The 15,785-nt window shown below is 50.2% G+C and overlaps 1 protein-coding gene across 1 annotated transcript in view; it reads left to right on the top strand.

The window, feature by feature from the left end:
- The window catches only part of CLEC16A (C-type lectin domain containing 16A), a 145,709-nt gene that overhangs the window by 8,315 nt on the left and 121,609 nt on the right, over positions 1-15,785 (top strand). Inside the window, exons 2-5 of the mRNA XM_044915263.1 lie at positions 3,419-3,547; positions 7,146-7,279; positions 12,713-12,861; positions 15,569-15,674. Coding sequence (XP_044771198.1) covers positions 3,419-3,547; positions 7,146-7,279; positions 12,713-12,861; positions 15,569-15,674 — 518 coding nt within the window. The remainder of the gene's footprint in view (positions 1-3,418; positions 3,548-7,145; positions 7,280-12,712; positions 12,862-15,568; positions 15,675-15,785) is intronic.

Here is a 15,785-nt window from a genome sequence, read left to right on the forward strand (position 1 = left end):
TTTCCATATGGAAAAAATTAATTTTAGCCAATATCTTACACCATACACAGAAAAATCAGTTCCAGATGTATGCTAAGCCAAACTGCAAGGTAAAACAGAAACTTCACAGTAACAGGTGCTTGCTACCCTGCTGTGTCCTGCTCCTGTACCATCTCCTGTGATGGAGAACTGCCCGTCCTCTGACTCATTGCACGACCCCGGGCCCCCAGCTCCTGGGATCTGTAAGGAATAAATCTTGTGACTCTACTTCCTTTGCATGGATGTGATGAAACTACACCTTCAATCAAAACGACCCCGTGGGTTTCACTTCCCCAAGGTGGGAGCGCCCGTACTCAGGGAAGCTACTTGCTGCCCCCATGTGGGTGCCTGGTGCCTGTTCATTCAACTGCATATCCTTAACAGCACACCAGCTCCGCTTCTCAACACAGAAGGCTTCACCAAGAGATGCCAAGAGTTAGAAGTCAGGGCTGGTCCTAAAGATTTTAAACCGTCCTATCTCTCTTGGGCGTCTTCGGAGCCATAAAAGCCACTGCCTCTCCCATTGGGCCAGGAGTGTGTTAGTGGGATGCTGTGGATGATCTCCGCAGAGGGAAACGCCAGAGTGGGGAGGATCTGCCCTTCCCCCCGACGCTGCCCACGAAGCCTGTCCCAGCAGGGTAGGGGGCATACTGTGGGCCACATGCCGAGTGTCACTGGTGGCCATGGGGTGAGTGATGCAGCAACGCCGAAAACTTAGTGGGAGCTGGTTCAGAATGCACACTTGAGTCAGCTTCGGTGGGTGCATCTGGGGTGGGGAGCTAGAATCTGCAACCGAAGGGGGATTCTGATGTAGGGGGCCCTTGAAGCACAATTTGGAAAACTCCACTCTGAGCTTCTTGGGGAAAAATGCGTAGGAGGGGAGGTGGAGGCAGAGATTCACGAGTGGGTCCTCCTGCATTTCATCCAGGGTGCTTCAGTGCTGTGGAGTCCCCTTCGCACAGGGGGAAACTGGCCTCCACGCCCACGTGCAGCCTTGCTGGTAGATTTGGGGCACAGGTGGTGGAGATTTCTGTATTTGGAGAGCTGTTCTAGTTACTGTGTGTTAGAAGTTGCATGCAATCTTTGATTCAGTGATTAAGTGACTCACTGTACGGTCTTTAAAATATAACAGACAGCAACAATATTAAATAAAACCCAGCCCCCTAAAGCAGATTAGGCCTTACTGTTCCATCTGCAAGGTTCTACCTCTTTATAACCTACCCATTTTGGGGGATTTTCGATGGTAGGATCCTATCCCTCTGTCTTGCTCTCACCAGCCCCACCTCCAAACTGAAGGTAGCCATAAAAGAAGTCATAGGTGACTCTTCTTGAGTCAGTTCCTCTTGGTGTCCCCCTTTTCTTCCCAAACCATGACAGCTTAAGTCAGTCTGGGCCCTGGACATGCTGTCTTTTTATTTTATTTATTTTATTTTTAATTTTTTTTCAAGTTTTTATTTAAATTCCACTTAGTCGACAGTGTAATTAGTTTTAGGTGTAGAATTTAGTGATCGTGCTCATCACAAGTGCACTCCTTAATCCCCGTCACCTATTTCACCCATCCCCCCTGCTGGTAACCATCAGTGTGTTCTCTATAGTTAAAAGAGTGTTTCTTGGTTTGCCTCTCTTTTTTCCCCCATGTTTGTTTTGTTTCTTAAATTCCACATAGGAGTGAGATCATGTGGTATTTGTCTTTCTCTGACTGACTTATTTCGCTTTGTGTTACATTCTCTAGCTCCATCCACATCAGATACAAAAATACTAACTCGAAGGGAGGGGGGCTTCTGGCTGGCGCAGTGGTAGTGAGATTCTTGATCTCAGGGTTGTGTGTTTGAACCCCACGTTGGGTGTAGAAATTACTTAGAAATAAAATCTTAAAAAAAAAATTGAGGGACAACCCTGAGGGAGAGGAGGGAGCGCCTTTGGGAGCCAGGAGGCAGGGGTGTCAGCATCTTCAAGTCTTCTTGGAAGGGATACATGCACCCCGATGTTTATAGCAGCATTATCAACAATGGGCAAATTATGGAAAAGAGCTCAGCTGCCCGTCACTAGATGAAAGGGTAAAGAAGATGTGGTATATATATACAATGGAACATGACTCAGCCATAGAAAAGAGTGAAGTCTTGCCCTTTGCAACAACGCTCTTAAAGCTGTGCAGGTGGCACTCCCAGGGCGTCTGGCCAGGCGCTAGTCCCCACATCGCCCAGGACTGGCCTCAGTGATTCTTCTGGTTGCCCTGACCACCGGTAGAGGCCTGAGGATGGGACTGGGTCGACCTGCCTCTACCCCAGCGGCAGGCACAGGTCTGGGGCAGCAGAGGCCTTCCAGGAACACTTGGGTGGGTGAAGCTCAGGGCCATAGCCTCCCAGACACCCCCCTACAGCGGGTACCCAGCAGATGAGGTCAGTGCCTTGAACTACAAGCCACCCGCTTCATTTGAGCTGTGAGTTCTGATGGGCATTCCATTTTTTTTTATGATTTATTTACTTGAGACAGAGAGAGGGTGCATGCACGGGGTGGGGGGGCAGAGGGAGAGGGAAAGAGAGTCTTAAGCAGACCCCACGCTGAGCGCAGGGTCGGGCACGGGGCTCAGTCTCAGAATCCTGAGATCATGACCTGAGCTGAAACCAAGAGTCAGATGCTTAACCGACTGCATCACCCAGGTACCCATTTTTTTTGTTGTTTTTAAAGATTTTATGTAAGAGAGAGTGAGACAGAGAGCGAGCATGCAAGTGGGGGAGGAGCAGAGGGAGAGGGCCATTTTCCGTCTTTGAGCAGGGAGCCCCAACTCGGTTCGATCCCACAACCCTGAGATCATGACCTGAGCTGAAATCAAGAGTTGGATGCTTAACCAACTGAGCCACCCAGGCGCCCCCCAAGGGTAGTCTTGATTGTACGTGATATTTGCCCCAGGGACTGGCTTTGGGATCTCCCCTCCCTAATCTGGGGCTCTTCTTCTAAAGCTCTGCATCAGCCTGGCTGAGGGTTTTTATGCTAGATGCTTGGCCTGGGCCATGTGCTTCCATTTGCTTCAGCAGCATCAGGATCACCCGGGGGTTGAAAAGGCCCGTGAGTCCCGCTGCTTCTGAGTCTCCAGCTGGGCTCCAGTAGCCCCACTTTATCCGGCTTTCCAGGTGATTCTCGTGCACATGGGAGTTTGAGGACGGCCGTTTTCAAGAGCTCGATGATTCTCTTGTGTCTGTTTGGGTTGGCATGTTTCCGGTTAACACTTCACAGCATTGCCTGCCATTTTTCTTGGGTGGTGAGTTGCTTCTCCGAATGGGAGTTGAGCTAACCACATCTGAAAAAGCACAGCCAGATTATCCCCAGAATGTCACTAGTAGTCATTGAACCTGGCATATATTTCAGTTGGTAACCCGTCATTTTCTTTCCTTTCTGTCAGGTATCTGTACCACGTCTTGACCAAAAACACCACAGTCACAGAACAGAACCGGAACCTGCTAGTGGAGACCATCCGTTCCATCACTGAGATCCTGATTTGGGGAGATCAGAATGACAGCTCTGTATTTGAGTAAGGGTTTCCCAATGTTTTTTGTTTTTGGACTCTCCTTCCTTTGAATATTATTCTGAATGTATGCCATGAGTCGTTCCTGATGACGTCAGGATTTGACACCCATTTGGGTCTTGTGCAGATCTCAGTCTGTATCTCTATCTATATAAAATGTCCTTGAAACACTGGAGAAACGTAAGCTGACAGTGGGAACGTCAGGGAAATGAGTGTCTCTCGAAAAATCTGGAAACACGATAGACAATTTTCCAAATAGTGTCTGACAATCTCCCCGAAGGAAGGAGAAAATGTCCTGGGAAGTTAGCTTCTAAGTGAACTGAAGGGACCTTGCCCTGGGGAGACACGAAGAGCTCATCTTTGTTGTGTTTACTGCTGGGTAGGCGCAGTGCTGAGCTCTCGATGAGATAATCTAAGTCTCCCAGCTGCCCCGGGGTGGAGGCCCTCCTGTCATGAGCATCGCCATTTATGCTCAGGGTCACACAGCTGGTAAGCGGCGAAGGGGCTTCTCATTCATGGACAGCCTCAGTTTCCTCATTTTTTTAAGGGGGGAGGGGCAGAGAGAGTCTTAAGCAGGCTCCACAGCCAGCACGGAGCCCCAGTGCAGGGCTCCATCTCATGACCTTGAGATCATGACCTGAGCAGGAATCAAGAGTCGGATGCCCAGCCGAGTGAGCTGTCCAGGAGCCCCTCCTCATCTTTAGAGAGAAAGTTCCTGCCCAACACCTGGTACAGAGTAGGCACTCAAGAACTGTTAGCACATGATCATTTGTAAAGACGTCCCTCCTGGACGGTTAGAAAGCAAAGACTGGAAGCTGTGGGCAGCTTCCCCAGTAGGCCTGTCTCCGAGTCTGAATGCAGGGGGATCTGGCTTATGACAGCCACCAAACACAGATTTTATTTTTATATGAAATATTCTCAACTCTAAGTATGGAGGCCACTTAAAAAACCCATTTAAAACAAATAAAGGTGTTCCGTTTCCAGCCTGGCTTCTTCTTAGATATTCTGATTTTCCAGATAGCTCTCTGTTTTTATCAGTAGGGTTACCTAAGATAAAGCTATTTGTGGAAAATGCAAACCTGTGACACTGGCCTTTTCCCCAAAGGAAAGCGTGAGTAAAGGGGAGGTGTTGTCTGCAAACGGGGCTGGCATCCTTTGAGATGCACAGGGAATCGATCAGTTGGTTGGTGTCCGTTTTGAAAATGTGAATGACCTTTGGGTTAAAGATTAGAAACCGTGTCCCCCTTGACTAGAGTAGACTTTCTGAGCCCATCTGTTGTCTCAGAAAAACTGCTGAGTCCTTAGAGGCCCAGCGATTCCTAAATGGCTCCCCAGGAGAATTTATTTTTAATCTTTCTGAATAATTTCAGATTTATAGAAAAGTCGCAAGGATGGTACAGAAAGTTCCCAAACACCCCTCACCCTATCTCCCGCACTGTTAATATCTTATCTGACTAGGGTGCATTTGTGGAAACAGAAGCTAACCCTAGTACGTTAGTGTTAAGTAAACTCCAGACTTGATTTGGATTTTGCCAGTTTTTCCATGAAGATCCCCTTGCTGCTCTAGGAACACAGCCCAGGCTCCCACAGTGCATTTAGTTGTCATGTCGACCCAGCCTCCTCTGAGCTGTGACAAATTTTCAGTCTTGTTTTCCTGACCTTGATGGCTTTGAGAGGTACTGGCCAAGGGTCCTGTAGAATGCCCTCTACCCCTGTCTGGGTTTCTGTGATGTCTTTCTCATGATTAGCCTGGGGGTTATGGGGAAGAAGACCACGGTGCACTTCTCATCCCACAATATCAGCAGTCACGATATCCACCTGCTCTCTGGTGAGGTTAATCTGATCGCTTGCTTAAGGTGGTGTTGGCCAGGTTTTTCTACCATAAAGCTATTCTTCTCCCCTTTTCCTACACTGTTCTTTGAAAGAGAGTTGCTCCATTTAGCCCACGTGGGGACGTGGGAATTTAGCTCCACCTTCTGGAAGTGGGGGGTGAGTTTCTACGTACATTATTTGAAATTCTTCTGCACGGAAGACTTGTCTCTTCTTCCCGTTTATTTATTCAGTGATTTATTTATATCAAGATGGGCTCGTGGATGTTTATTATATACTTTGGATTAAAGTATACTGTGTCCAGTACCGTTACTAAATGCTGTGTTATTAATACTAATTAAAACGCAATACTGCATTATTGGATTAAAGTAGACTTTGGATCCAATACCGTGTTATTTTTTGTGTTGCTCCAGGTCCAGCTTTGGGAACTGAGGGCTCTTTCAGGTTTGGGTCCCGTGTCCCTTGACACACCCCGTCCTTCTGGTTTTTTTGAGCACTTCCTTACTTCCCTGTACTCTAAGATGCTGCAGGCTCATCTTGTATTTTCCCTGCCCCAGATCTAGAATTAGCCATTTTTCTAAGGAACCCCTCCCTCCCCTAGGGAGTTTTAAAAATCCAGGCTCCTGGATTTCATGCTAGACCTGCAGAATCTGTCCCTGGGCCAGGTCTAGGTACAGACATTTTAACAAGTTCCCAAGTTGGTCATGGTGCTGCTGTGAGCTTGTTGGGGGATGCTTGGGAGTCACTGATGACTTCAACCTGAAGCAAAGGAAGACAAAATAGGCCAAATGATAGAGATATTCTGGGGATCAACGTGCATGGCATTTGTAGGCAGACAGCTTCCCAGAATCAGAATTGGAAAAGGTTTGATTTTGTTTTTCTGGTTTGCTTATTCGTTTACCTTTTAATGAATTCAAACAGAAGTTATGCAGCACTGAGCAAGAGCCAGGCCCATGATCCTGCCACCGTGGAGCTGACAGCCAAGGGGAGAGAGACCCCCAGAACCAAGTGACAGACACTTGTGACTGCGGGGACCTGTCTGAGTCACCCAGAGGAGCGGTTACTACCTGGTCTTAGCTTGCATACAGAGAACACATAACTAGAAACACCATTTTCTGCCCTTCAAGATAGGCATCAGGGGGTCCTGTCTCCATTGTAAGACTAAAAGAGCCAGCGTGTACCCCCAAAAGTCCACATTCCCAGGCTGCATGTAGACAGATGTCCTGTCTAGAACAAGAAAGGCAGAAGCTGACCTGGGGGCTGGGTAGCCCCCCTCCCCCATCAGCCCCTTCAATCCCTTCCAGTTCTTTCCCCCCAGATTTGGAAACTTTTACTAGCATTATCTTGCCCCTTTGTAGAGGGAATTCCAGGTGGTGCTGTTTAACACGCAAAGATACCAAAGCAAAGGAAAGAGGCCTAGTAAGGAAAACTAAGGATAGAGAGTATTAGATGGGAAAAGCTGCCTGGTGGGTTTCTCAGCACAGGTAGATTACTGTGTAATCACAGTGCGTTAAGATCTTCCCCATTCTGCTTCCCAGGATCAGCACTGTGCTCACATTCTGGGGAGAGAGCGCAAGAGGCCACATTTTGCTGTGGTGGAGGACGGCGTCCGCGGGGAAGCCGGGGCCTTGCAGGCGGGGTGATCCAGCTGTTCTGCAGATGCCTTTGGGGGTCGGGGGCTCTCCACACCCGTGTGCTGTGCACGTAGCCACCGGATGATTTGTATTTCCACGTGTAGAAGCAAACCACTGATGCTTTTCCATTCTCTCCCCAGCTTCTTCCTGGAGAAGAACATGTTTGTTTTCTTCTTGAACATCCTGCGGCAGAAGTCAGGCCGCTACGTGTGCGTTCAGCTGCTGCAGACCTTGAACATCCTCTTTGAGAATATCAGTCATGAGACCTCACTTTGTAAGGACAATCCTTGACACTTGCCTCCTCACCACTGAGCTTTGGTAGCACATAGCTTGGCGTGGTTTTCATGTTGCTTTTGCATGTCTGTGCTTAACATTGTGTCTTTGTGTGCTTGGGCTGCTGTAACAGAAGGCCCTGGATTGGGGGTTGAGAGCACAGAGATCTGTTTTCTCATAGTTCTGGAGGTTTGAAGTCCAAGAACAAGGCGCCATCAGGGGTAGTTTCTGGTGAGGCCTTTCGTCCTGGTTTGTAGATGACCGTCTTCTTGTTGCTTCTGGTGTGGCCTTAGTTTTTGTGTGTGTGCATGCGCGCACGTGGAGAGAGAGTTCTGGTGTCTTCTTCTTCGAAGGACACCAGTTTTTTTTGATCGGGGCCCACCCTAGGACCTTGTTTAACCTTAATTACCTCCTTAAAGCATCTGTGTATATTGTAGTCACAGTGGGGGTTAGGGCTTCCTGGTGTGAGTGGTGGTATCATGCAGTTCGGTCCATAACACCAAGTTTATCCCTGCGTGGTGTGGTACCGTGAAGGGCTGAGAGGGCTCCCCTCTGCTCAGTGATTCTGGGCTGTTCCCATTTTTTTCTTTATAACTTTTTGGGGTCGCTGAATCATCAGCCAACGGAATAAAGGCTAGAAGCAGCAAGGTGAGGAAGAATGGCCCAGGAGTGTGCAAGGTGTGGGCTCTGGCAGCTGACTTGCCTGCCTAGGGTGCAAGGGTGTGGCTCGGAGCTGCTTCTCTGCCCTCACTAAGCCCGGGCTCTACATCTGAAACAACCACCCTGTGAGGGCCGTGCCCTCACTTAGTGCCCAGGGATTTCCAGTCGGCAGCCCGTGGTGACAGCTCTAGCAAGGCCAGAATCCAGAAGGGGCTTCGGCCCAGCCGAGTTAGTTCAGGGGTCCACAGCTGGGGGTGATTGTGCCCCTGGAGGGCATTTGTCAGTGCCTGCGGACATTCTCGGTTGTGGTCGTGGGTGGGGGGTGGGGTGTTGTTGGCATCTGGTGGGTAGAGCCCAGGGGTGCTAAACATCAAACAGCACAGTAAAGGATTATCTAGCCCAAATTGTCAGCAGATCCGAGGGCAGGAAACCGGGTTTAGCTTCTCTTCCTGCATGCTTGACCTCTAGCTTTATTACTCTAAGACAACTACAGCAGGCCCTGCCTGCCAGAAGCAGGGAAGAGAAGACAAGTGGCTGAATGTCTGTGTCAAAGGCAGGCTCTAGGTCCCCAAGACGGATTTAGAAAAAGTTTCTGGTGGGTGGAAGGAGGTAGAGGTGGTGGCATTACCCCTCAAGAGGAGGCAGGGAGAGGCCCAGGCCTGGCTGTGCATGGTGGCTCTGGGAAGCAGCCACTAGGTGGTGCTGCCGTCCCAGGAGTCTCTGCTCACACTTCCCGACGAATATGAGTTGACACATATGAGTTGACTCACTCTCCCTAAGTGGTTTCCCGTGTTAACAGCTTTTGTTACCCTGGATATGAATTGTGTGCGGTTTCTGAAAACTCCGAGCGGGGAAGACCCGGCTCGGGGGTGCAGGCTCTGGACTGTGACCCACCAGGTCCCAGGCCCGGCTCTGCCACGTTGGCCTTGCGTGGGCTCCAGGGGTGGACTCTCCGCTCCCCGCTGCGGTTTCTGCTTCTGTGAAGTGGAGAGGATACTCGTATCTGGGGAATAGAGTGGTCTGAGGATTAAGTGTGACAGCAGATGTGCAGAACGGAGCCTGGGGTCTGGCAGATGGAGGCGTCCACTGGAGCTGCTTTCATCATTAAATCCAGCGTTCCCCCAAATGTCTGTTCTCGGGTAATCCGGCCTAAGCCCAGCTAGCCACGGTAGTTGGGATGGTAGAAAATGCTGGAGTTTCTGGATCACATGGCTTTTCTTGAATTAGGACTGAAAAGGGGGCCGTGCTATGAGAAACGCAGGCAGACGCCATTGTCTTTAGGAAGAACTCACCAGAGAGCTTTTTATAAGCCCTGCAGAAGGGGCAGACATCACCACCTTTTACAGCACTTCGATTTGGGGGTAGCGGGAGGAGGACACGTGACTTTGGCTCTCATTTTTATTTTCCATTCATAGGAAGGAAAAGTCCTTATTCTGAAACAACAGCACCAAAAACCAAACAGCATGAGAATATAGAAAGCAAAAGTTCCACAGAGTCTCTCCCTCACGGTCCAGTGGACACATAGCATTTTGCCATTTGTTTTTTGTTTTCCGACTTCCTGCCGTATCTCAGATCTTCATGCAGCCTGTTCACGTGCCCCCACCTAGTGTGGCTCCAGAGCTGCGTCTTGCTGAGCCCTGAGCTCTTCAACCTGCCCACGGTCATCGAGGTGCTTTCCGGGTTTTCACTATTACCAGCAGCCATTTCACAAGTGCACCTGTCGCCTGTCGGGTTCAGTGACCTAAGTCACAGAGGGCCCGAGAGACTGAGATTACTTAGAGACTCCTGGGTTGAGAAAAGGATACCACAGAAAGTCGGCCACCCAGTGAGGGGGTAGTAGAAAAATCCCAGCCGAATAATAGAGACACCTCGGCTGCCCCCACGGTGGCCCTCACCACCCACAGAGTTCATCCTGTGGAGGCCCTGGAAAAGTCCCCGCTGGGGAATGATGGGAGCATGTGGCTTTTCCAGCTCAAGAGTGCAGCCGAGAGGCCGTGGTTGTATGTCTGAAGTGCCGGCAGCGGCGTCCGTGCCCCTACTGGCCCGGAAGCCGCCGGCCAGTCACAGTGGGGCTCCCCGTGACATCTCCGTAGTCCGTTCTCCTGCCAGCTCATTCATCTCCAGCCACAGCCAGGACAGATGGGGAAGAAGGGCTCTAGGCCTCAGCATCACCTGGGCTGCTTGTTACAAGTTAAGATTCTAGGCGTGTAGGTTGTGGACTGTGCACAGAATAGAGCACTACATAGCGAAATGGAGGAAAGGAGTGGATTCTTGCCACTGCGTGCGGCAACTCGGATACCTCTCAGATATGGTGACCGGTGACAGGCCAGACATGAGAAGTGTGTCGTGTGGTCCATGGATATGAAGTTCTAGAACAGGCAATACGAGTCTGTGTGCTTCAAGTCAAACCAGGGCTTATTGTTGGGGAGAGGGGGTTGACTGGGCAGGGCTGTCAGGGAGCCTTCTGCGGAGTTAGAGGTATGTTCTGTCTGATCTGGATGGTCCTTACGTGGTGTATATGTTTGCAAAAATTCATCCAGCTGGACACCCAAGATTTGTGTGTATATGTATATACCCGTGTGTGTGTGTGTGTATATGTGTGTATACACTATATATATACATATAAATACATAGGTATCTGGATTTAAGATTCACCTGTATGTAAATTTCCACATATATAAAGCTGTACACTTAAGAGTTATGATATGTGTAATGTCATTTTTAAACAAGTCAATTAAGATTCTTAGGACCCCCCGCCCGGACCCACTGCCTCCTCTCTTGGAGCTTCAGGATTTGCCTCAGGAATTGTTAGAGTCAGGAGGTACAGAAAACTGTGCTAAGACTACAGACTGCAGGGCCTGTCTATAAAGCCAAGAACACCCAGGAGGCTTTTCTGAGGGCAGTGGCTTTCCTGGAGAGCTGGCTTCTGAGGAGAACCCAGCAGTGGGCCCTGCCATGGTCCCTCTCGCCGCCCCGGGCTCCTGGATGGCTCTTTGGCGTGCGTTTGGTGATGTCAGCCTTTCTAGTCGTACTTTGGTTTAGGTTGGGTACCTCTTTGGCACGAAATAACGGTCTGTTTCCTGTTCCCTCCCAAGACCAACTGTGTTCAGTCCTGGTGGCTGGAGGGTCAGTGGGGTCTCTGGGGTCTCCGTGTAATAGCACTAAGAGACATGGTAGCTGCCATTACTGCATGCTTGCTTTGTACCCCTCACTGTCCATAGTGCTTCGTCTGCTTTAATCCTCACAGCAGACCCCTGGGGAAGGTACTGTTATTCCTGTTCTTAGACAAGGAAACTGGAGAGTGGGGAGGGTAAGCGGCTTTCCCAGGGTCACCCAGCTAGAAGTGGCAGGGGCAGTGTGGATCCAAGTCCCCTTCGAACACAAGGCTTCTGAAATACGAGCAGGGCTCCTTAACACGCCCAGTGTACCTTGTCCACCCCAGAGATCTGAGTCGGTGGGCAGGGCTGGGGCCCAAGATTCTGTGTGTCTGATGAGCTCCAGGTGATGCTGGGCTGTGGGGTCTGAGGACCAGATTTTGAGTAGCCAGGTTCCCAACCATTGAGCTTTACTACCTTACCACATCTGCCTGCAGGTGTGGGTGTTGATCCCATTCTGCCTTTAACTATTGGGGGGCGGCGGTGGGATGGTGCAGCATTCACAGACTGGCTGCCCACAGGACACACAGTGGGGGTGGCAGCACCCGCTTTGCAGGGTGGCTGGGGAGGACTCAGAGATTTGCGTGGACAAGGACCCAAGGCCGGGGTTGCGAACTGCAGGCCCACAGGCTGCAGCTGACCTGTAGACCTATTTCTGCCTGCCAGTCCAGCATGAAGAACTAGCTGGTCCTGTGGCCACCATTGCAGAGTCAGGGGCAGCCTTCAGATGTTTTCCAGCTTCCCTCACACAGTTGGAGGCTTCCCTGGTGCTGGGCCTGCATTTCTGCAGGGGCTGGGGGTTTGGACGAGGGTGGCCGTTCTGCAGTTGACCCCCATGCCTCGGGCCCTTGCCACCCAGTCTTCATTATTCATCCCCATTAGTGCATGACATTGACACAGACTTTGACCTAGGACCTGACTTCCATTTCCATCTCTGGGACTAACGGTCTCTGTGACGTCTGGAAAGTTAATCAACCTCTGAATTTTTTTTTTTTTTTTAATTCTCTGCAAAATGGGGAGAACAAGACCTGCTGGGCTGGATTGGATCGTTGTGGTGATAATGTAAAGCACTCAGCCTGGTGCTGGGCGTGTAGTGGAGGGTTCAGCATGAAGTAGCTTTTAGGAAATCGTGTTGCTCTATGGGGAGAAAAAAACCACACAGCCCTTTGTCGCATTCAGGGATGGCAGTGTGACTCTTGATGGCAACATGGAGCAGCTTTTAATAAAATACAGTGCTTTTTCCCCTCATGTGTGGGTGGTTTGTGAAAATGCCCACACATCAGCACATCTGCTCCACCCCCAGCTCTATGTTGAACTTTGCCAGCAAGGAAAAAAACGTTCAGACGTTTTTTCTATTTGGTGTAGGAGGGAGGGGTAGCCCGGGCCTTTCTCTCTCATGGCTCTTGAACTTTCTGGAGGCTGCGCATAGCGGCTGCCTGATTTCTGTGTTGGCTGAAGATGAAGCTGCTCCCTGTTGGCCTTTTAAACCCCAGTGACCCAGAAGCTTGATGGGTTCGAGCACATTCAGAGTCCTCTGTTACCTGACTTTGTCTGCTTGGCTTTCCTCCGGCATGAATTAACCCATCTGTTTTGTGTTTTTTTTTTTTTCCTCCCTCTAGATTATTTGCTCTCTAATAACTATGTAAATTCTATCATTGTCCATAAGTTTGACTTTTCCGATGAGGAGATTATGGCATATTATATATCGTTCCTGAAAACACTTTCGTTAAAACTCAACAACCACACCGTCCATTTCTTTTACAACGAGGTAAGTAAGTGCCAGAGGGGTACGTACATTGGGACGGAAAGCTGCTAGCCGGTCAGAAGAGCACCTTCAGGCCGGGTGGCCTCGTATCTGTTGACAAAGTACTTGCATGCTCACCCTTACCTGATTTTCATAGCAACACTGTCAGACCTTGACCTGCTTTTAAAAAGAAGTTGGTTGTTTTTTGTTTTTTTAATTTGTAAGTCACCTCTCTGTTTCTAATGTAAAATTCAGTTTGTGCTACCCGAGAGCATTGCCTTCTCGGCAGGGAGAAGTGCCTGAAGGTTAACTCGGGGTTGTGCTGCCCTGTGGGAAAAGCCGGCACTGTGGTTCGCCCCGGCTTTGCCACTTCCCTGCTGCATGACCTCAGAGACTTCGCCATCCTCTGAGCCTCAGTCTTCTCATCTGGGAATGGGGATGAAGATCTACACCTAGCAGGATTTTCCAGGGGTTGAATTAAATGAGATGATGTCTTCAAAGCCCCTAGTACATACCTGGCTCCTTAAAATCACAGCCATTGCTGTCCTTCACTAACATCCCTGGTATTCCTTGGGAGAATTACTAGCAATTTTAGTAAATAAGTTGCTGCTGTTTTCACGGTGAAAAGGAACTTGAGAAATTCAGTTTATCTCACATACCAAAAGGTACCGATGTCTGCTCTCCTGGGCCGGTTCATCCTGTGGCTCCGCCGCTTCATTGAGGATGCAGGCTTTTTCATCTGTCTGCTCCGCTGACCATATAGTTGGCAACCGTCCTCAGGCTCAACCCCTCATGGTCTCAGGATGGCTGCAGCAGCTCCAAACATCACATATTCATGCGCTACTGCCGAAAAGCCTGAAGAGATCGCTTCCCTTCTTGTGTTCCTTTCTAACTTCCAAAAACACTTCTTTCCCAGAAGCCCCCCAGCAGACTTCTTCATGTGTCTTCCTGGTCAGAATCGTGCCACATCTCCCTCACTGGGTGTCGGGAATTTGGGAGCAGCCTCACAGGGCAGCTCTGCTTGGTCTTTCACGAGGCTAGATGTGAAGGCTGGATCGGGTTCGGGGGATCTGTTTCCAAGGCGGCTCACTCCTGCGGCAGACCAGTCAGTGCTGGCCTTTGGCAGGAGGCCTCGGTTCCATAGGCTTCTCCAGTGGCTGCTTGAGTGTCTTCATGGCATGGCGGCTGGCTTTCCCCAGAGCAAGCGACCCAAGAGACCAAGACGAGCTACAGTGCCTTTTGTGACCCAGCCTCAGAGGACACACACCGTCTTTCCCACCATGTTATTTAGGTCACACAGGTGGGCCCTGACCCAGTGTGGGAGAGCATGATAGCACGTGAATACAGGCGGTGATGGTCACTGGGCCGTCCTGGAGGTGGGCTACCACACAGCCATGTGCTGTCTGCTTCTGTCTGCTTCTTTCTAGAATCAGACCGCCCTCTCAAATATACCCTCTGAGTGTGGGCAAAATCCATCTAGCTGTCCCCATGGGATGCAGCAAGAACAGCCTGAACCTTGATTTTCCATGTCTAGGTTAGGAGTGGGGAAGAACTGGTCTCAGAGGGAAGAAACATTAGTTGTCAACCACAGCCACAAAATGTATGGCAGTTTGAAAAATTAACATTGTGTGGCCCAGTATCTGGCAGATGGTAGGTGCTCGTTCACCATGTCCAGAGACACGTAGATGATCTTTGCATCGTGCCAGAGACTCCCCGGGTGGGTGAAATTCAGGCCAGAGAGAGGTACCTCCATTCAGGTGCAGCTGGGCTTGTGTACCCCAGGATGGGAGGGCAGGACCCTGCGATTCTGGGACCAGAGCGATGCTTCTGGAAGAACATCCTGCTGGTCACCAGGGGAGGTGAGCTCAATTTCCTCTTGCATGTGGGCCAGTGTTGTAGCTACCACTTGCCAAGGGTACACGTCTCGTGCTCAAAGTGGCATTGCCCCCATTAGACAGTTGTCACCGTGCTCTAGGCCGGCTGTTGCCTCTTCCCCACGCCCTCACTGCCCACGGGTGCCCTTGGAGCGGGGATGCAGAGCCATGTGGGACACTGGCCAGGAGAGGGCAGCAGAGCTTGCCCCGCACAGCTCTAGGCCCAGATCCAGGCCCCAGCAGTGCAGTTCTATGCTTCGGAACTGCTTTGATCCCTTCTGATGGTATCTTTTTAATGCCAGCAGATTCCCCAACCCCTCCTCCTCCATGGTAATGTGTCTACTTTTAGTATTTCTAAGTAGAGAAATGTGTCCTAGCCAGAAGAGATTCCGAATGCCGTAGAACTTCACACTTGCCTTTCATTAGTTGAAGTGGCCTCTGAGAGTAACGATCGGCCTCACTGCTGATGCTTGTTAGGTGGGAGGTCCGGTGGTAGGCCCCGGCCCCTGAAATCACCTCAGTGACTCCTAGCAGCTGCGAAGTGGGAGTTGTGATCCCCATTTTATAGATGAAGGCACAGAGGCTTAGGAATATTATAGCAGGCAGCTGCGAAGCGGTAAGACAGATCACAAGCCCAGGTCTGGCATTGTCGGGACCCTTTTCTATTTGTTCCGGGACGGTCTCACCTCCCCATTCCTTCCCACATTCCCCACTGGGAATGAACCACTGGCTTGAGTTTCATGGGGGATAATGGTTTTTTCTGCTTTTATGGTTGTTTGATACGATTCGGAAAGCTGGGTGGGAGGAGGCCTGCCCTATGGGTTTGTAACTCGTTTTCGGTACTTCTTTTGTTTTAGCACACTAATGACTTTGCCCTGTACACAGAAGCCATCAAGTTTTTCAATCACCCTGAAAGCATGGTTAGAATTGCTGTAAGAACCATAACTTTGAACGTCTACAAAGGTAAGCTTCCCTAGGCACTCAGGCCTTGTCTGATTTCTAACCTGACAGCTGGGGCTTGCTCTCTTGAGTCTGTATACACAGCTCTCCGGTGGGGACAGGGGGCTCCTGTAT

This window comes from Neomonachus schauinslandi, chromosome 5, assembly GCF_002201575.2.
Source record: "Neomonachus schauinslandi chromosome 5, ASM220157v2, whole genome shotgun sequence".
In the NCBI taxonomy this organism is placed as follows: domain Eukaryota; kingdom Metazoa; phylum Chordata; class Mammalia; order Carnivora; family Phocidae; genus Neomonachus; species Neomonachus schauinslandi.